Genomic DNA, 21,478 nt, shown 5'->3' on the forward strand with positions numbered 1-21,478 from the left:
CTGTAATTCAACTGCCGCTTCGGTCTTAATTAACTTCATATGGCTCTATAAGCCCTTTCTTGATGCTACTTTGGCCCTTTTTGAAGTCTGCTTAACTCATTGTGTTGGGATGGAAACTAAACACCCTTGTTAGTCACTGGTGCCTTTTGTGATGTTGGCACCGTCATGTTCCATTTTTATGTAAAGTTAAAATCGAGTTTGCTTGTAAAATGTGATTTTTATGAAGAAGGAACTTCAGAGTCTCTTCCATTATTTAAGCTCATTACGCCAAACATGGTTTATTAAAAAGAGAATTTGTTATTTTAAATGTAAAATTACATTTTTTAATTAATTTTGGGTGACCAATTAGCACACGGAACAGAAAACCACAAAGGCCAGACGAGACATCATCTCGAGTCATTGTAGCAGTACAGTTTTATTGGTTACAAAAACAAATAATAAAGTAAAAATAAATTACTTTGTAGATTCAAAGGTCTGGTGATGAGTCTTTCCACTGGCACCCGCTTCACATGCAGTTCCATTCGTTCTGAAAGGACGGTAGACCACAGGCCTAACTCTAACCATTGAGGTCTCTTTCACAGTGAGAAAAACCATTGGAAACGGGACCACAGAGACACAGAAGGATGCCATGCTGAGCTCTTCTTTTATAGAAAAACACTTTGGGAGCTTTCACTGCATCCCCTGCTTGACACGTCGTCTTATAAGACCATATGTAAAGGACGTTCACATAAATGTGTGATAATACAATTACGATCCAGAAAAATGTGTGGTGTTAAACGGGGTGTTCCTATGAAGTACCAGCGAAAAAAATCAGGAGATTAGGTTTGGTTCAATAATGTTTTTTTTTTTTAAGTGTGATTAAGAATTCAGCTTCTCATAAATAACTGCTAGTGATAAGAACATCAAAAGCGTCAACGGAGGTTTTTTTTTTTTCTCTCCATAAAATAACTTAATAGCCAGTTCCAGATCACTGCAAAATGCTGTAAACATCAGTGAAATTTGTAACATAGTAGATCACCAATTTGCACTTAAAAAAATACACAAACTGTACAGACAACCCCCATTATCATTTACAAAAGATATGGAATACATAATTCAAAACCACTGCACTGCAAAAAATCATTTTGTTAATCAGCATTTTTGTTGTTTTTCAGTAAAAATATCTTTCTTAAAAATTACTTGTGGAACAATATTATGTAAGACATTAGGACTTGTTTTATGAAGAATAGATATTTTATTTTTAAGTTTATTTTTCTTATAATTGGCAGGTTTTTAAGCATAAATCTAGATTCAATTTAGTGAGGTTAATGATTGAAACATGAAAAAAAAATGCAAATGGGATTACGAAAATAAATGCAATTATATGCATTTCCTTTGGGAAAAGGGGGAAAAATCTATTTCTAAAAAATGTAATTTACTATATGTTTTCTTAAAAAATGTATCATTATGATTATGACATTATTATTATTATTATTATTAGAAAATACATACTGAATTGCTTTTATAAGAATACAGAATACATTTAATTCAATACATTTTGAATTCATTCTATAAATTTTGCTTCAGGTAAATTAATTAATACTTTTTAGATATTTTTACTGGACAACCAGACAAAAAGTACTGATTGGGAAAATGATTTTATTTTTTTGTGCCGTGTTCCTTCTTTGAACTTGCTTTTCATCTCATTGGCTACATGCAGCCTCACAAAAGACAGAAAAGTCACTGGATTAATATCGGCACAGTTTCATTTTCTAATCTTCACAAACCCACCCCCCATAAGGATGCATATAGCAGGCACTTTTCGGATTTCCCTCAATCCTATCCTGCAGGATATTCTGATGAAAAGTGTTTGTGTGTGGATGCTCGGTTTGCCGGGGCTGGCCACCCGAGCTATTTGGCCTTCACTTGCACTTCCGACTCATCAACACTCCCCTCTTCGGCCGTGCTGCGGGAGAAGCGGCGTGTGCCAGCTGATCTCATCCCCACCGTGTCACCAGGGTGGGCGGGGCCAAACCTGGCGGCATGGGGGTCAGGGTAACTGGGTTGGTAGTACTGAGGAGGGTAGGCACGGTAGCCACCGTAAGGGTCCTCTTCCTCCTCATCGTTGTTGTAGTTGGTGGCAGGATCGTAGTTTTGGTAGGGGTTGGAGGGTAACTGTTGTACTATGGGAACATGGGGGAATTAGATCGGTTGCCATCTTTTGTAGTCACCACCCGTTGAGTTAGGGAGAAAAGGAAACCGCAAAGAGATAAAGGCAGAAAAGGGAGAGAGTTACTGAGATTAACTTAGTTTAGACAAAGGGATAGCGGTTTAGTTGGTTAGCATAACCCCTGCTGGTAAGTGTCGAAACTACACAATCTAGCTAAAAGAATCTCCATTGGCGGCCATTATAAATTTGGAATGAATGCTAATATTTCATTAAAGGGGTCCTATTATGCTTTTTCACTTTTTCAACTTTAGTTAGTCTGTAATGTTGCCGTTTGAGCATAAAAAAGATATGCAAAGTTACAAAGTCCACTTCAAAAGGAGATATTTTATTTAACAGAAATCACTTTTCAAAAACTACAACGAACAACTCATTTGGACTACAACGCATATTTTCCGGGATTTGTGATATCACAAATATCGATGAATGGGACGAGACCTGGTTGAGCTGCACTAGAGAAGGCAACGAGTGTTATCACTATGTCGGAGACACGCTAGCTTTTCCAAGGCAGACGAACTTAAAGTTTAAATCGCGCTCAAATTGATTTGATTTTGACGCAATATTTACACTGAAGCTGACAGGCGGCAGTGGTAAGGGGCATGACATTTCCCGACCAGGCACCGAGTGCTGCCAATCACAACACACACTGGCCCAGCTAACCAATCACAGTACATTTCGTATTTCAGAAGGCGGGCTCTCATTTGATACAGGAATTATTCGAGCCGTTCATGCCAGACTGGGGAGAGAGGTGTTGTAATAATGTAAAATATGTGAAAAATAATGTGTTTTTCGAACAACCTAGTATGAGAGCATGTTCTAGTACACCCCCAAAACAAAATCAAGACTTTGTAAAAGAGCATAATAGGACCCCTTTAAAAAGCTAGTGACTGATTTATTATGCCAGACAGCATAATTGTGCTGCTCTAGAGTGATTAGTCACATGGTATTTATGGATCAAAAATCAAATCTGGCTGCAGAATTGAGCACCCATGAGCAAAGATGGCAGATTTCAAATCACACACTTTCAGGGGTCATGCGCCAGCCAAGCAGCTGACATTAAGACGAACAGGAATGGTAAGGATGGCTTTCTCCAGTTATTATAGTTTGATTTAGATGTGAACTCTTAAAAATAAAGGTTCTTTATTGGCATCAATGTTTCCATGAAGAACCTTTAACATCCATGGAACCGTTTCCATTACACAAAGGGTTCCTTATAGTGTAAAAAGGTTTTTCAAATTAACTTTTTACACTAAGAAAAAAAAGGTTCTTTTAAGAACTAATTACCTAAAGGTTCTTTGGGGGACCTAAAATTGATCTATGGCACTGCTACGAAAACCAATATTGTGGAACCTTTATTTTTAAGAGTGTGGGTTTAAAATCTCGACATTAATTCCAGAAAAGGTTGAAAACACCTGAAACAGACTAAAACTGAGGTTTGCGCAATACTCAGAATGGTTAAAAAGGCATGGGGCTTCAATGGTGGTGACATTTTGAGGGTTGGGGAACCAAGTACATAGATTATCGAGTTTGGGAATGTGTGGAAAAGACTTTCCTTAGAAACAGTCTTTGGCATCGGCCCATGGATGGAGGTGGGATGAAGAAATGAAGGGAGAGAGGAGAAGAGCAGGTGGCTCTCTACTGGTTCTCAGTAGTCATTCTCATACTGCTCTGGACCTTCACATGCAGGTGTGAGACAGTGATGCCCCGGTAAAAGAGGAGAGAGACACTGCAGTAAGTGTGAGCCCCATATAACCAACATGATGCAACACCTCATCTACCAGACTGTAATCTTTACATAGTGGCATTTCAGAAGGAGAGTCAAGGATTCTCAAGAATGCATTAAAACCTGGTCAATACACATAAAACGTACATTTTCTCATTTGAAATGAAGTATTATCCCAGAGAATGAGGGCTGAATAAGTTACAGAGCAATTTGCAATACTATTAAGCTGTGTTGCAAGATTTTATGCTGACTGAAAGCTTAACGCTATAACCTTTATAGATCTTAAAAGTGTTGATGCAGTATTTCATCTATTGAGTGGAATATTGTACTGTCATTTAACAGCCTTACATGGCAGAAACACCGGAGAACATTAGCGTTATATTTTTCACAATACAATACTGCCATAATTTATGAGGCGTTCAGTAGAAAGCTTTGCTATGATCTGATAAATCAATTATTAAAAGAGTGCTGTCCATTATTGTCCAGCTTTTCTCATATAAAAAAAATGAAATAGTGAAAACTTGTAAGCACACAGCCCACTCTGAAACTTTGATAGCATTTACAGTATACTCCATGAGAAATTTATAAGTAGAATAGCAGTTTGGGAAGGGCTAGTTTAATAAGATGAAAATATCTGAGTTAGACCACAAGCTTGTTTAGAGCAATGGGTTTGCCATTCATTAGCAGTTATAGAAATGCAATCTCAAGCGAGAATGTGCGAAGCACTTCAAAAGGCCGTGGAGAATAACAGTATGGAAGAGCGTGCGGTATGTTCCCTCATCAGTTTGCTGGATGGTGATTATTATCAGTGAAGCCTGCGGCAGTCTTAAACCCACAGCTCAATAAGCACTCGTCAGGGACGCTGTTACTAGACTAACTCCATAATTGACTTTCAGATGTTCAGTATCCATGGTTACCTTGACAACTACATGTAGATTTAATTGGGTTTCATTCACTAACTGGGCATACACACCTATCTGTGCATTGAACGAATGTTTTCATCTATCTATCTATCTGTCTGTTTGTCTGTCTGTATATCACATCCATCCTTCCATCATTTGTATTGTCTCATATCACATTGTAACATATCTTATTATCTTGTGTTATAGTATCGTATTATAGTATCATAACGTATTGTATCATAGCAAACCATTAATCCATCTATTTATACTATCCATCTATCCATCCATCCGTCCATCCATTAATCCATCTATCTATAGTAGAGATGTAACGATTCACTCAACTCACGATGCGACACGATTCACGATAATGATTTCACAATACAATTTTCTCACGATTCATTTTTTAAACAAAATGAGATAAGACAAATGAAAAGGTGTCATTTTAGAATTTCTCAGACAAAATGCTGCACATTTCCTTGTGAAATTGAAATATGTTAAATGACAAAACGAATCTGACATTTTAAAACAAATCCCAAATTCAACAGGCTCGGGGGGTGCATCGTTACATCCCTAATCTAAACTAACCAACCTACCTACCTACCTACTCACTCTTCCTAGTTCTGACAAGTTTCTAGTTAAAATTTCAAGTTACAAATTACAGTTAGATGAATTTCAATACATTTTGACTGTACTTAATATTCTAATTCAAATGGCAATTCTACTTTCTGTTGCTCAATTAACATTCAGGAAGTGGAGCGGAGTGGAGGGTTGATTTGGCTAGAGCTGTTTTTATATCAGTGTGTCAATGCTTGTGGACATATATTATTCTAATTACTGCTCCGTCATTTAGAATAATCGGCATTCATCAACATAAGAACAAATATGTGCATATGTCATAAATCTGGTGGAAATTTCACCAGAGAACCTTTTCTTGACACATACTGCAAGATCACTTCTACACAATCATTAGTGAATGAGATACTCCCTGGATGTACCTGATAGAATAAAGTTTAAATGAAATTGAGAAACCTTGACAGATAGAGGGAGTATGGGAGAGAGAGGAAGAGGAGAGGATTACCTCTAATGTTGTATCTGAGGCAGGAGTTCTGGTCGCAGTAGCCGGGGGGTCCTGCGGGACCAGGGCTACCAGGGATACCTGGACGTCCTGAGGTGCCTTGAATTCCAGGTCTCCCTGGAGGGCCCTGACTTCCTGTCCGACCTTCTCCAGGAGGCCCTGAGTGGGACAAGACATTAGCCATTAATATCTGCCTCGTGAAACCCCGCTGAACTCCCCACTCATAGCCTGCCTGGATTCCTTAACCCACAAAATACAAGTTTTAGCCTTTTCCAGTGCACATCACTGGCTGTTACAGCTATGTTGCTTCAATGAATCTCATTTGTGAAGAGTATTGATCAAAGCACAATTAACAGCGAGCCAACGCTGACATTTGTCAAAGTCTACTGACCAGCCTTTACTGCTAAAATCGATATGAAAACATTGCTCCCTGACCCAAATATTGTTTCAATATCTGCTTGATATTCTAGACAGGATTTAAAAGAACCAAAAGCAGATCAAGATGTGTGCAGAGGTTATTAAAAGTTTGCAAGCTTGTGTTTTCTTTGACAGACGCCATTTAATAATAGAAACTCCTGTAGTCTGTGCAATAAGATGACACTGAGCTCTACTTTTTCCAGTTTGAATTGAAATTAATTTTTTACTGCTGGCTTGAGGACCAAGAAGTCATTGATTTTGACTTAAATGTAACATTTGAACAGTCTCTCACCTGGAGGCCCTGGAGGACCACGAGGACCTTGTGTCCCTATCCCTGGACTGCCCTTCTCTCCCCTTTCTCCTGGGAGACCTGGACAAAGAGAGACGGGGATCTGTTAGAACACACAAACCCATCTGAAGAAACTGTGTCCTTCTCTTTCCATGTGATTTAACTTATTCCACACCTTTACGAGACCATAAGGGAAGAAATAAAAGACCTGGATGGTGTTAATAACACATTCTGACAGGTCTGATGTGGCTGATCTCTCAGTAAGAAAGCAGTAGGAGCTACAGCAGAAGGGAATAACTTATTTAAGTGAATGACAACTTAAATAACAATTGTTTTCTCACACAAATCTATCAGAATCTATCAACAGTCTCTTTCTTTCTTTAAGAAGTCAACATTGGAATTGAAAACAGTCAGTGAGTGGTCAACATGCCAATTGATCCAATTAACCTCTACTGGTAAATGCTGTAACTATACTAAAAAGCACCTTGAAATGAATGGGAATAATAAGATTTCCTTGAATCATGGTTCATTTGTCCAAAGTGTTGTCTCTAAGGATCTGAACACTGAATGTAAGCAGCCTTTTGCCCCACAGGCACTCTGATCTTCATCACCTCTGAACAACACTGACAATCTAAAAGAGAACTGAATAAGATTCCTCATTATAGGCCCCATGTTAACATAAACAGACAAATATCTCCCCTATGTTATCCCTCATTAGCAGCTCTGTTTTGCACTGACTGCATCATGACCATGCCCTGCATGTTCCTGCTTGATATCTGAATGTTTGAGTGATGCAGTAGTGATGGTGAAATATCTAATGCTGAAAGCTCAGGCTGTGTGTCAGAGCTCATCTAATTGAGGACAGGAGACTAAGCAGTGTGGACACTCACTCATGATAAAGACTCTGGCTGAGAGTTGCTCTTGGCAGGAAGGTCATGCAGATCTAATGTAATTTGTGTACAGTCGTATTCAGGGGAAAGAAAGTTCCAGATTTTATAATTTTTTTTGTCACACTGAAAAAAGCCAAATGTATTAGTTTTTTCAAATTATATTTATGGTTTGGTTCAAACCTTGATTTAAAAGGATTGTTTTTTAGAAAGGCCATACATTACTTAATGAATACATTTTCTTTAGACATAAGCCAAAATGTGTAATGCAGGTCAGTATAATAATTTTAGGGGTTTTTACAACTTTATTTTACCATAAACAAAGGCTAAATTAGCTATAAAATGAAAGTATAATTTTCACTTAAGATAAAAAAAAAAATGTTATTCAATGTTTAATATAATCATATTTGCTGTATTGTTCTTAAAAGAATAAACAATAAACTGTTCTGCACATCAACACTGGTATAAAGGGAAAATTTAAACAAAGCTGTTTCTTTTATTTATTTTTCTATGGGAAGTGTTCTTTTAGACAAAAATAAAGACAGAGCTTTGAGACAAACTGGTCATTTCACTTTTTCAGTGCAGTTTGTGGGACTTGTGGATGCTTAAGAGGCTGTCAACCTCAATTCAACTAATACATACTAAAGAGACTAAAGCATTTGCAGTGCTTTGTGGCATCTTTGAAGTAGTTGTTCTTGGCTTACTAACATTAACCATAAAAAAGACTTAGTAGTTTACTTATTGTTTATGATGACGAGTGGTATTGAGGTTAGCCAAGGCTGTCAGCCAAGATGTTAGCAACATTTATCATGGATAGGGTCAGAGAGGTCATGCTAATGTTCAATATTATTATAGCTACAAGATCTGCGAAACCTTAAGCTGCAGGGGCAAAATTTATCTTGAGGGCCATTAACTAATCATCCTCCATACTATTCATACTAGACTATTATTTGCATCTATTTACTAGACTATATTATTATATACAATTATTTGCAAGGGTTTGTAAACTCAGCTACTATTTTTTACAAATTAATCTTCAAAACGTTATCAGTTTTTTCCTTTAACAATTTCATGCCTACAAATTCAAAACAGCAGTACACAGTATCTAGTGATGCAGTAGGTTATTTCACAAGTAAAAATTTTTACCTCTCTCTCCTGGGCGGCCATTTTGCCCACTGGCTCCAGGGAATCCTGGTCTGCCAGCGGGACCCTGCTCTCCCTGTGGCCCCGGAGGTCCTGACCGACCAGGCTCACCCGGTGGACCTGGTACTGTTCGTACTGAAACAGACTGACTGGGAATCTGGTTCAAAATAGAGTTGTAGCGAGACAAGTGACCTGAGGGGGAGGTAGAAAAAAAGAAATTAACTTAGCGGGTCAGCAGGGGTTAGACGACTTCATGTAAGTCATGAATTTGGCAAAAGAGCGTCAAATCAAATACTTGTTCAAATAGTACATGTACGCAAAATATATGTATTCTCAACTCACTCTGAATTAGCTGTTCACAAACTTGTCGCGCCATGGCACGGACAGCGGCCTGAGACTGCATGTCACCCTTCAGAAACAAACAACAGGGGATTAAGGCAGGGATGTACAGTGTCACAGTTTTCTGTCATTGTAAGTTAAATATGATAATCATTTTAACCCATAGGCACTGTGCGAAGGTTATGCACTAGGAGAGCTACAACAAAGAAACTGTACTGTACGTTAAGTCTGAATCGCCAGATCTTACGAACTTGAACAGTATGATGTATTCTGTTTCCTCTATGATGGGCACGTAAAAAGAGCGAGCCGCAAAAACTGAGACAATCAATAAAAAGGCAAGATATTCTGTTTGCTCTCAAAGTCTGGACAGTTTCCTGAGGATGAGCTTTAGGGTGGTGCATTCTGACTCAGAAATACTGGATTTAGAGTGTTTTTGATATTGAAAATAATGCCAAAAGAATGTGTTCTTTCAATAGGTCATTCAGATTAGTGTGGTTGGATTGGTACATTCCATTGAATATGTTAATAAAATTATATTATAAGATATAATATATATATATATATTAAATAAATGTTCTGTGGTGATAAGGGGGAAATGGCAGGTTCTGGAGCATTGATTTGCATTCTGATTTAGCTCAATATGAATGTAGTAATAAGTCATTATATATACATTTCTATGGATATAACGTTAGCTGCTGTACTTATAAAAAACAAACAAACAGGTGGACAAACGTGGTCGGTATCACTCTCAGCATGATCACAGACCATCTAATGCAAACTGGACTCAACATGCAAAGAACTGGAGAAAATCGACAGTTCCATTGTGATTTTGCCTGATTTTTTTTCTGCTACACAAATTATAAGAGTCAGTTTTTCATTAGTCTGCCAAAAACAACAACAACAACAACAAAAAACCGCTGCAACAGTAGTCTCAAACTTTGGATTTTACATTTACAAAGCATAGTACTTTAAACATAACAACTACTTTGTTACATGCCATACTATAGGAAATAATAAATAAATAAGTACATAAATCTATTTTGACCACACTCTGTGTCCATTCTGTGTGCTAGTGAATTGTCCAACCCACTAGCACATGTGTTAACACCTAAAAAGCAAGCATACAGCATGGATTAAGACCACAAGCTGCTGTGACAAAAAATCTCCAACAACACACAAATACGCTTCAGCTGCTTTAAAGGGAGGCTAATAGCCTGTACAATGTGGGTGTTTAATTCACCCAATTTAACACTCTCCACACACCCTTTGTGTGGTGGCCGGTACCACGGCAGTGGAGAAATCAGAACTGAAGAATAAAAACACAAATATATTGTTGTGTGGAAGCTCTGGACCGAGTCTGACTGTGAGGCTTGATAAACAGCTTTAGCTATACCTGTACCACTTTTAACGCTCCCACAGCGACTGAATTAAAAACCCTAAGCATTTAGAGAGAGAGTGTGAAAAAGAAAAGGAGCTATAATTCAGCGCTGCTGCTGCTGTGATTTTTATTAAGAGGCCTGTCAGCAAGCCTCTTAATCCTGCCGCTGATAAACCGCCATTGTGTGCGCCACTCGAGTGCCACATGCCACCACCCCAATATAAACTCTATGACAGTTCAGATGCAGATTGGAGACTCACTCTCTCTCCTCGTTCGCCTTTGGTGCCGGGAGGCCCCTGCAAAAAGAGAAAAAGAGAGTGAAGGCAAACGTTTCTGAATTCACCGATTGGAGAAAAAAAAAGACAAAAAATAAACACAAAGATATTAATGACTGTTTGGAGAGGGGGATTTGAATGTGAGAGCGGACCAAATCGATCGCGGATGAAATGCATGAGCCAAATACATAAAATGGATGCGTCGCTGACCTAATGTGTTGGAAACCAGGCCGGGATTTGTGGCCAGAGCACCATGGCTGCTAAACAATTCTGATATCATAACATCTGGGTATGTTATGCTCTGTGGTGCATAGGGACTCATCCTAAGGATATTGGGTTGTTGTGCCAGACTATGTGAGAATATGATCATAGTTTATTTAAAGTACTGCGTGTAATTTCACACATCGGAGCAGGAGATTATGGCTCTATATCTATATTGTAGTAGAATTAACAATGCCCTGCTCTTCCATAAACTGGGCCACAATTGGTCATAAACTTGTCATCTTACTGACAATCTCTCTTCCAGGGCTTATAAAAAGAAAGACGTACAGGTTTCAAATCTGTGTTGAGAGGTTACACTGCAATCGAGCTCTGCAGATGTTTTTCAACGACTGCACTGAAGCATATGGTTCCACTTTACAAATCTTTGTGAACAAATGCAAGGTAATAGAGCTCCAACTTAAATATAGGTGTCACTCAGCAGGAAACTCAGAGACTGACGTTAATTCAGAATCCCTTGTGTGCTTCTAATATACAAATGAGAAACAAATATTTCAGTTACAGGCTTTGTGCAAACTGAGGTTTCTCAGTTTGTAGCTCTCTCTCTCTGACCGGTCGGACTTATATAAGGTAGATCTTTGCAGGCTGAAACTGAGCTACAGTGAGCTTGAGCACAACAGTCTGTATGATATATAGAATCTCATGTGGAGCTGTCTGCTCCAGCATTCATAAATGATTTCAAGCCATGAATAAAGTGACTCTTCATGATAAATACTGTAAGTGGATTTCTAGCTTCTACACATGTGGACCGTCAAAGCAAAATTCTCCCCGCTGAATAGATCAGGCAAGTTAGTGCAGGTTTGGTGTTACTCTAGCTCGAGGGTGTCCAGTCCTGCTCCTGGACGGCCACTATCCTGCAGAGTTTATCTCAAACACACCTGAACCAGCCAATCTAGAAACTTCCAGGCAAGAGTGTTGGAGCGGGTTTGAGCTAAACTCAGCAGGACATTGGTCCTTCAGGAGCAGGATTGGACACCTCTGGTCTGGCTGGAGGACCATTATAATCATTCTGTTTACCAGCAAAACCTGGTTGGCCAACGAAGATGGTCTATCTGGCAAATATGTTTGACTAATGCAAAGCTCAACAGTAAGGATTTTTTCTGCCGGAACTGCAGCAATGTTGAAAGTTGTAAAGCAGTCCAAAACCCTGGCTTTTGCCCTGGACCAGCGGGCACTCCTTATTGTTGAGCCCTGCCAAGGTAGGCTTGTTGGTTTATCTAGCTGAGAAGCCTAATGGGAACACCTGCACACCACCACCAAAACATGGTGGTGACCAACTACGCTGGTCTTATTAAGTATATTGATCAAGTATATTCTATATCTCTATCTGGCAAATATGTTTGACTAATGCAAACAGTAAGGATTTTTTCTGCCGGAACTGCAGCAATGGTGAAAGTTGTAAAGCAGTCCAAAACCCTGGCTTTTGCCCTGGACCAGCGGGCCATCCTTATTGTTGAGCCCTGCCAAGGTAGGCTTGTTGGTTTATCTAGCTGAGAAGCCTAATGGGAACACCTGCACACCACCACCAAAACATGGTGGTGACCAACTACGCTGGTCTTATTAAGTATATTGATCAAGTATATTCTATATCTGTTGAGAAGGGAACCAAAGGACCAATTTGCTTCATGACTTCAAAATATTTCTTAATTCTGGTCTGGTTCTGGGTGGTCTGGTACTTCAGTGAGAATAATGCTAGAGTCTGACACTAAAGAGAATGCACTTTACCTCTCGCTTAAATAGAGGAGCACAGACTTAAATATCAGTAAGCTGATGTCACGATCAGCAATCTACAGCATTTTGAGTTTAGTTTGTTCAACATAGCTGTAATGCAATACTCACAGGTGGCCCCTGATCACCAATTTGCCCTGGCGATCCACTTGGTCCTGGAGCCCCAGGAGCTCCAGGGCTTCCCTAAAATGAGATATTGAGAGGACAAAAGGTTCATGACCAAGTCTCAGAAAGACTCACAGAGTGATTTTATCATGTTACATACCATTGGTCCTGGAGGACCCTGTCGTCCCTGGGGTCCATCTTTACCCGTTAGGCCCTAAAACGAAAGAATTTTTGATAATCACAATGCTTTGTTTAAAATAAAAAACTGTGGTATATTAATATCTTAATAATCTTCTTTAAGCACAGTGTATAAATCGTAAAATGCAGAAGTCCCAATTCTCATAAGGGAATCTAAGAAACAGTAAGCAGAAATAAGGATAACACATTTTGACTCCATCAATGCTTCCTGTACAGCTTTTCTTCAGCAAAATAAATCATAACCCAAGTTGTTAATGTGAGTTTGTATTGTGTGAGTCTAGTCTGATTCACAAACAAATGACTCAAATGACTGAAACACTCCAACAATTTACCAGTTTGAATCAGCCTCATGAAACTCACAGAATCTATCAGTGACTCAATAAATGAACAGCATGTGTTCAACTCTGGCTGACCTCTGTACACTGGCAGCATGAACCTGTCTGGGAACAGTTCAACAGCCAACGATTCCAATGCAAAAGACCAGATCCACAAACGCTAACAGCAAAGTAACAGAACAGGTGGTCATGTGTTCTAACTCTACTGCCATGTGGTAGAACGAACTCCTCTAGAACATCCTTTCCACTACTGTTTTATTGTTGAATGCTGGGATACACCTAAAGTACCTCAGTAGGGGATAGAGACTCAACAACAACTTACTGTCAGATCTGTCTGCACAAATTATATAATACGGTTCTGGCTGCTTCCTTTTAGCCAGTGATCCAACTCTGTGTTCTTCCACTGAACATGCCTCATTGCCCTAAATATCAGGCTCTTTTGGGAAACAGGTCAGTGGAGGGAAGGGAAATCAATGTAACATTTAAAACGCCTCAAGTGTAACATACAGTACATTTGGAGTACCACACTTCAAGAGCATAAAGCCTCCGAATAGTTCTAGTCCACGCAACATATGCAATCCCATACAAGTGCTTGAGGTCACAAAAGTTTTTCTCTCTCGCTATGTATGTTTTGAGTTGGATAAGAACCTCCCTCAAGAAGGAGTCATGGTGAAACACGCTATAAACACCTCTTTGCTTTGTCCAATCCAGCCCCACTTTGAACCTGGTGTCAATCTAGAAATTTTGCCTCTTTGTGCTCACCATGCTTTGTTCAATTGTTCCAGTGTCTCCACGAAGTCCGTTTGTAGGTGAAAATCACAATAGTATTGAATACTTTCTTTAGCACTTCATTGTGTGCCACTTACAGATAAAACAACCCATTAGTTAACCTTGGAACTGTAATAATATTCTTTTACAAATGGTATGTTTAGAGATTATCATAAGTTCAAAGCCAAACATCTGCTTTCTTTTTTAAACTGTCATAGTGAGTTACTGTGTATGAAACCACAGCAGATTTATCCCTCAACCTGCTTTAAATCAGCTCAGCAAGGAGCAGTATGGTCTGAACACCAGCATTTGTGCTCCTTGTTTTTCTTTTCTGACGCAAACTGACAGATTTATTCAAACATTTCCACTCTCCACCTGCTCTTTACTAAACAGAGATGGTGAACTTGCACTCTCTCACTAAGACATTAACATTTAATTACACCACACAGCTTTGGGAATGGTAATTGAATAACCACCGTGCATATTTTTCATTACAGTTCACAGAATAAGTGTAGTGTGCCTTTTTTTCCCCAGTCTCCAGTGGCATTTAATCTGTATAGGCTACATGTACATACAGTATATGTGATTCCTCTCTTGTAGGAATGACAATATTAAACACCTCTGTATCTGTGACAACACATGCACCAAAAAAACCTAGACTAGGAGGCAATTATATTTCATGTGTTACATGTGAGCTGATACCAACATCATTTTAAGGATCTCTGAATCACGTGTGTGATTCTGAAATGTCAAGTAAGGCTTTGTTCACAAGTTGCTTAATTTGGTTTGGAGACGAGGAACAAAATCAATAACAAAAACAAACACGTTGAGCACTTATTATGACAGTCTAGCAGGATAGATCTGATTAGTTCAGGTTGTGGTGTTATTGACTAGCAGTCCTGTAAACTGAATCTGTGAGTCAGGGCCTCCTTCAGCGTAATCAGATCTGTTCAGACACAGAAGAACACATAAGCTTCATTTGATGAGCCGCCCATGTGGAATCGTTCTTACACGGCATGACTGAAATTGCGTTTACTTAATATCACTCGGGCCGTCAAATTTAACTCATGCATTAAAGCATTAATCATGAATGAATTATTCAAAAAACAGTTCTCTACAAATGAATGCATTAACGCAAAATTAACGCAAATTAACAATTTATGCCCCCTGACCCATATGTAAATTCCGTTGTAAGTAAGTTTCCTTACAGTGCAAGTTTGAAGTACCACTTAAATTCAGTGTGTACTTTTGCAAATTCTACAGGGGTTTGTCCCACCTCCCTTGGCAAGCAAAACAGGGAGGCAGCACAGAATGAGTGAGGAGCCGTTCATGCAGGATGGAGAGCCAAAAATGGAAAAATACACAAGGGTCTCCATATGCATTTTTAACAGATGCTAAAAACAGTGAGATGTGACTGAATGTCTGTATGAATGTTTATTAAAAAATAAAATAAAATAAAATAATAAAATCACAAACAATTATCTTAATTGACTGAATGCTTTAAAATGTTAACTACAAAAAAAATATGACTATCAACTAATAAATAAAATAAAAAATTACACTGAAAAAAACCCAGCATAATTTAAATGGTAAAAGATTTTCAAACTCTTACTGTAAAAACGTGTTAATTTGTTACTGATGAGTAACAGTTTTTGGAAGCAAAAAAGAACAAGTCATCTTATAATTTAGAGGGAAAGATTGACATTCCCAGAATTCTCTGTGACAACTCATATCTGATGTTTTTTTATTGAAACAACTGTTTTTTTTCCCACTTAGATTTTTCTTATCAGTTATGTGCATAACTACGTAGGGTTTTAGGTTTCATCTTATGTTGTGAAATTAATGTTTATTGCATTTTTAGTGTTAGCGTTTAGTGTTAATTTTATTATTGATGGTGGTGATGGTGTTTTGCATTTGTATTTGTGCATAAAACAATTTTTGTTCTATAAAACAATTTTAAAAACTGATTAACAACCCTGAATATTACATGAAGTCATTTGTAATGGTAACTTCCTCAGCTTATCTGATTTATTCACATCATAACAAAATAACAATATAGTTTGAATTGAGTTACGAAAAATGCTTACTCTCTGTCCTGGAGGTCCATCTCGGCCTGGTCCTCCACTGGCACCTGGTACACCCTGAAAGTAAATAAACAAGACAACTTGTTTATTTCAATGATAGACATAGCTGTTCACAAAATGTGTGGCCTTTGCTGAGTAATAAATGTTTGGCTCTTTTGTTTCACATTGTCATCTGCATACACAGCTCAGACACAGAAGAACACATAAGCTTCATTTGATGAGCCGCCCATGTGGAATCGTTCTTACACGGCATGACTGAGATTGCGTTTACTTAATATCACTCGGGCCGTCAAATTTAACTCATGCATTAAAGCATTAATCATGAATTAATTATTCAAAAAACAGTTCTCTACAAATGAATGCATTAACGCAAAATTAACGCAAATTAACAATTTATGCCCCCTGACCCATATGTAAATTCCATTGTAAGTAAGTTTCCTTACAGTGCAAGTTTGAAGTACCACTTAAATTCAATGTGTACTTTAGCAAATTCTACAGGGGTTTGTCCCACCTCCCTTGGCAAGCAAAACAGGGAGGCAGCACAGAATGAGTGAGGAGCCGTTCATGCAGGATGGAGAGCCAAAAATGGAAAAATACACAAGGGTCTCCATATGCATTTTTAACAGATGCTAAAAACAGTGAGATGTGACTGAATGTCTGTATGAATGTTTATTAAAAAATAAAATAAAATAAAATAATAAAATCACAAACAATTATCTTAATTGACTGAATGCTTTAAAATGTTAACTACAAAAAAAATATGACTATCAACTAATAAATAAAATAAAAAATTACACTGAAAAAAACCCAGCATAATTTAAATGGTAAAAGATTTTCAAACTCTTACTGTAAAAACGTGTTAATTTGTTACTGATGAGTAACAGTTTTTGGAAGCAAAAAAGAACAAGTCATCTTATAATTTAGTGGGAAAAATTGACATTCCCAGAATTCTCTGTGACAACTCATATCTGATGTTTTTTTATTGAAACAACTGTTTTTTTTCCCACTTAGATTTTTCTTATCAGTTATGTGCATAACTACGTAGGGTTTTAGGTTTCATCTTATGTTGTGAAATTAATGTTTATTGCATTTTTAGTGTTAATTTTATTATTGATGTGGTGATGGTGTTTTGCATTTGTATTTGTGCATAAAACAATTTTTGTTCTATAAAACAATTTTAAAAACTGATTAACAACCCTGAATATTACATGAAGTCATTTGTAATGGTAACTTCCTCAGCTTATCTGATTTATTCACATCATAACAAAATAACAATATAGTTTGAATTGAGTTACGAAAAATGCTTACTCTCTGTCCTGGAAATTAATGTTTATTGCATTTTTAGTGTTAGCGTTTAGTGTTAATTTTATTATTGATGGTGGTGATGGTGTTTTGCATTTGTATTTGTGCATAAAACAATTTTTGTTCTATAAAACAATTTTAAAAACTGATTAACAACCCTGAATATTACATGAAGTCATTTGTAATGGTAACTTCCTCAGCTTATCTGATTTATTCACATCATAACAAAATAACAATATAGTTTGAATTGAGTTACGAAAAATGCTTACTCTCTGTCCTGGAGGTCCATCTCGGCCTGGTCCTCCACTGGCACCTGGTACACCCTGAAAGTAAATAAACAAGACAACTTGTTTATTTCAATGATAGACATAGCTGTTCACAAAATGTGTGGCCTTTGCTGAGTAATAAATGTTTGGCTCTTTTGTTTCACATTGTCATCTGCATACACAGAACGTCTTCAATTCTTACCGGCTACGATATTGACATTATCTAAGTGTCAATCTCAAGGCTGAGGAGGTAATCGAAAGTGAGGACAGTTTGTGTGGTCTGAGTCATTGTGATTTGAAGAGCTGCTCTGCTATGATATCTTACATAAAGAACATAAACTGTAGGCTAGTCCTTCAAGATTTGTGCAGGCAACCGAACAACTGTGGGCTCCCTTGTAGAACAGTGTTTTTGTCCCCGGAATGAAAATTAATTCCAGTTTATTGACTTAATTGTATGGAACCCATTGACTTTCATTGTATGGGTGAAAAAAAAATATTTTGTGTTCCACAAAAATAACAATGTCACACAGGTTTGGAATGACATAATGGTGAGTAGAATTGCATTTTGGGTGAGCCATCCTTTAATTCCCAAGAAACACCAGGACTAATGTCTACCACTGATGTCACTGCCTCCACCTCAGCGATTAGCATTTCTAATTTGCATAAAGTTGAGCATTTCTCCGCTTTTTATGGCTGTCACCACTTGCATTGCTCTTTTAACAATCCCACAATCCCCTGCACAAACCTGCCGCTCAGCTTCTATAGAGCATTAACTGAAAATGCCTGCTCATCTCCAGGTGGACACATACATATGTTAATTTTGATGAAATCGCCTTCCTCTTCATAATGGTACAATACTTCATAGCTTCAGCTACAGTTTTACAAATCAAAAAGTTCAATTCAACAATTCAACATCACCCCATATATCAGCACCACACACACACTAAAATGGGCTTCGTTTCATCGCAAGTGGACTCGTAATTCTGAAACTGTGTGTGAGGGCACCCTTAACAGTATTATATACAGGGCTCTCAGCGCCAGCGGCAGAGACAGACCGAGGAAGAGATGTGGCACATGATATGGAGGACTGGCAACCAGCAGCCAATGAATATAATTCACAGGCTGACAGGATAGATTAGCCCTGAGAGAGAACTACGGGTGTCTCTGCTGCAGTATGGCAAAGACCACTTCCTCCTTACTGCCAACATAACTCTGAAAGAACTCAATACCTGCTGCTAATGGAAGCGAGTGTGCGGATGGCCCCCTGCTTAAAGGAGGATATCCATCTCAAGCCAAGATGTCTATACTGGAAGACTGAGGCACGTATGTGTGTGTGTTTGTACTATGACCACTGGAAAAGCCAGGATGTTCTTTTCGTCACCCTGGAGAACTCTAGGGGATTTTTCCTGAGTGGTTGTCATTGGCTTCACATCAAACAGTTATTCCTCAACAAATGGAACTGTCACTGTGAATGTTTTAGAAGCCTTTTGGTGACACTTTCAGCAGAAATCTAAAAAGATTCACAGAAAAGGCAGAACTTTAACAAGCTTGTGAAAGAGGCTTTACAAGCATAAAAGTCTAAGACATCTGCTTGAGGCAAAACTATGAATTCCATCCTGCCTGCTTAGAAGTGTCTTTTGAGTTTAGGCAATTAGATTCTCCCTCAAATAAGATCTTCAAATGACAATTTTCATGTCAAAATGCTTTATTATCATTAGGCAGTGGCGTGTGGTGGACTGAAATGAGTAGGAAGAGTTGCTTGTTTTCAAATGCTCCTTTCAAATGTTTCCGGGTTGGTAAGATTTTTTTTTTTTTTTGTCATGCTTTTGAAAGAAGTCTCTCGTGTTCACCAAGACTCCAGTTTTTTGATCAATAATACAGAAAAAAACTATAACACTAGAACAATATGTTCAATTTAGAAATCATTCTAATATGCTGAAATGGTGCTCAAGAAACACTTCTTATTATAGTGTTGAAATCAGTTGTTCAACTTAATATTTTTGTTTTCTTTTTTAAGATTCTTTGATGAATAGAATGTTTAGCAAAAGAACAGCATTTATTTGAAATATAAATCTTTTGTAACATTCCACTCTCGCCTAGCCTCATTTGATCTGACACAACTTACCACTACAGGTACTCACAAATCAGGCAACCGACTCGACCTCATTTACACATGCAACTGTATCACAGAAAACATTTTAGTGAAACCTCTGCACATTTCTGATAATTTCTTCATTACTTTTGATGCAGAGAGAAAATGGAGCAAATAAAAAGATCCAGTTGACCTGAGTATGTATCAGTCTCTGCTTTCATCTTTTTCTGTCAAGGTCCACACTGCCAGAACTTCATATTTTCACAAGATCAACAACCACACGCAAACTTCAAATAATTCAAACATCAAAACGATCTCCTCTGCCCCCCTCCACCACCTCTTTAACAGCTGATCGTTTTGCCAATTTCTTCAAACACAAAACTACAACCATCAGCAGTCAGTTTTCAGCTCCACATACACAGGAACTCAGACCAACAACAACTACAGCCAGCAGTCTCCTCTCACAGAGGCAGCAGTTTCTGAACTTCTCCTCTCCATCCTACAGCATGCCCCCTAGATCCCATTTCCTCACACCTTCTACAAGCTATTTATCCTACACTTCTACCAGCACTCACACATTTCATCAACACATCTCTCCACACAGGCATTTTCCCCACCACATTCAAGCAGGCTCAGGTAACCCCGCTGATTAAAAACCTACACTAAACATTTTACTTGTAGAAAGTTACAGACCTGTCTCTCTCCTCCCATTCATAGCGAAAACACATAAACAGGTTGTTTTCAACCAGGTATAATCTTTCCTTCCACAGAATAACTAGCTGAACAAGAACCAATCAGGTTTCAAAAGTGGTCATTCAACTGAGCCTGCATTACTGTTGGTCACTGAAGCTCTGCAGATTGCGAAAGTTCTCATTCTGCTGGATATATCTGCTGCTTTTGACACCGTCAATCATCCGATCCTTCTGCCCACCCTCTCATCACTGGACATCACAGAAATTCCACTTCTCTGGTTTGAATACTATACCTCACAGGTAGGTCTTTCAGGGTTGCCTGGAGGGGGGCTCCTCAGGGTCGTTCCTCAAGGATCAGTTCTTGGACCTCTCCTCTTCTTCATTTAAACAACAGCACTGGGACCGATCATACAGGCACATGGATTCTCCTACCATTGCTATGCTGATGACACACAGCTTTATTTTTCATTTCAACCAAATGATCCAACAGTAGCTACACAGATCTCACACTGCCTGGAGGACATCTTGTCATGGGTGAGAGAACATCACCTCCAGCTCAACTTAGCAAAGACAGAGCTTCTCGTCTTCCCAGCCACTCCAACTGTACAGTATAATTTCACCATCCAGCTATGTTCACCAAAAATGATACCATCAAGTTCAGTCAGAAATCTTGGGGTAAACTTTGATGACTAGCCAAAGTTAAGACACTAATGCCTGCATATAGAATAGCCATGGGCTCCGCACCCTCTTACTTCCACTTGCTCTTACAAGTCTACATCCCCTCCAGAAGCGGGAGGTCGGTAAGTGAGTGATGCCTCGTGGTAACATTGCAGAACAAAATCATTTTGCAGAACATTTTCATTCACTGTTCCTTGCTGGTGGAATCATCTTCCCACCCCCATCCATGTTTGGCCATTTGAAAGCGTGCAATCCCTAACGCTCATGAAAGCATGTGAAATTGCTTTCAAATGTGCTCGCATTTCTTTTTTTACTTT

The 21,478-nt window shown here is 38.4% G+C and overlaps 1 protein-coding gene across 1 annotated transcript in view; it reads right to left on the minus strand.

Moving 5' to 3' along the window:
• Nucleotides 1-1,535: 1,535 nt before the first annotated feature.
• LOC107672958 (collagen alpha-1(XIV) chain-like) overlaps nt 1,536-21,478 on the minus strand; it is a 129,701-nt gene continuing 109,758 nt past the window's right edge. Inside the window, exons 39-47 of the mRNA XM_016466344.1 lie at nt 17,703-17,756; nt 12,907-12,960; nt 12,753-12,824; nt 10,620-10,655; nt 8,985-9,051; nt 8,646-8,834; nt 6,616-6,693; nt 5,910-6,065; nt 1,536-2,162 (exon numbers count right to left, since the gene is read on the minus strand). Coding sequence (XP_016321830.1) covers nt 1,891-2,162; nt 5,910-6,065; nt 6,616-6,693; nt 8,646-8,834; nt 8,985-9,051; nt 10,620-10,655; nt 12,753-12,824; nt 12,907-12,960; nt 17,703-17,756 — 978 coding nt within the window. The 3' untranslated portion in view covers nt 1,536-1,890. The remainder of the gene's footprint in view (nt 2,163-5,909; nt 6,066-6,615; nt 6,694-8,645; nt 8,835-8,984; nt 9,052-10,619; nt 10,656-12,752; nt 12,825-12,906; nt 12,961-17,702; nt 17,757-21,478) is intronic.

Source organism: Sinocyclocheilus anshuiensis, unplaced genomic scaffold (assembly GCF_001515605.1).
Source record: "Sinocyclocheilus anshuiensis isolate Anshui unplaced genomic scaffold, SAMN03320099.WGS_v1.1 scaffold248, whole genome shotgun sequence".
Classification (NCBI taxonomy): domain Eukaryota; kingdom Metazoa; phylum Chordata; class Actinopteri; order Cypriniformes; family Cyprinidae; genus Sinocyclocheilus; species Sinocyclocheilus anshuiensis.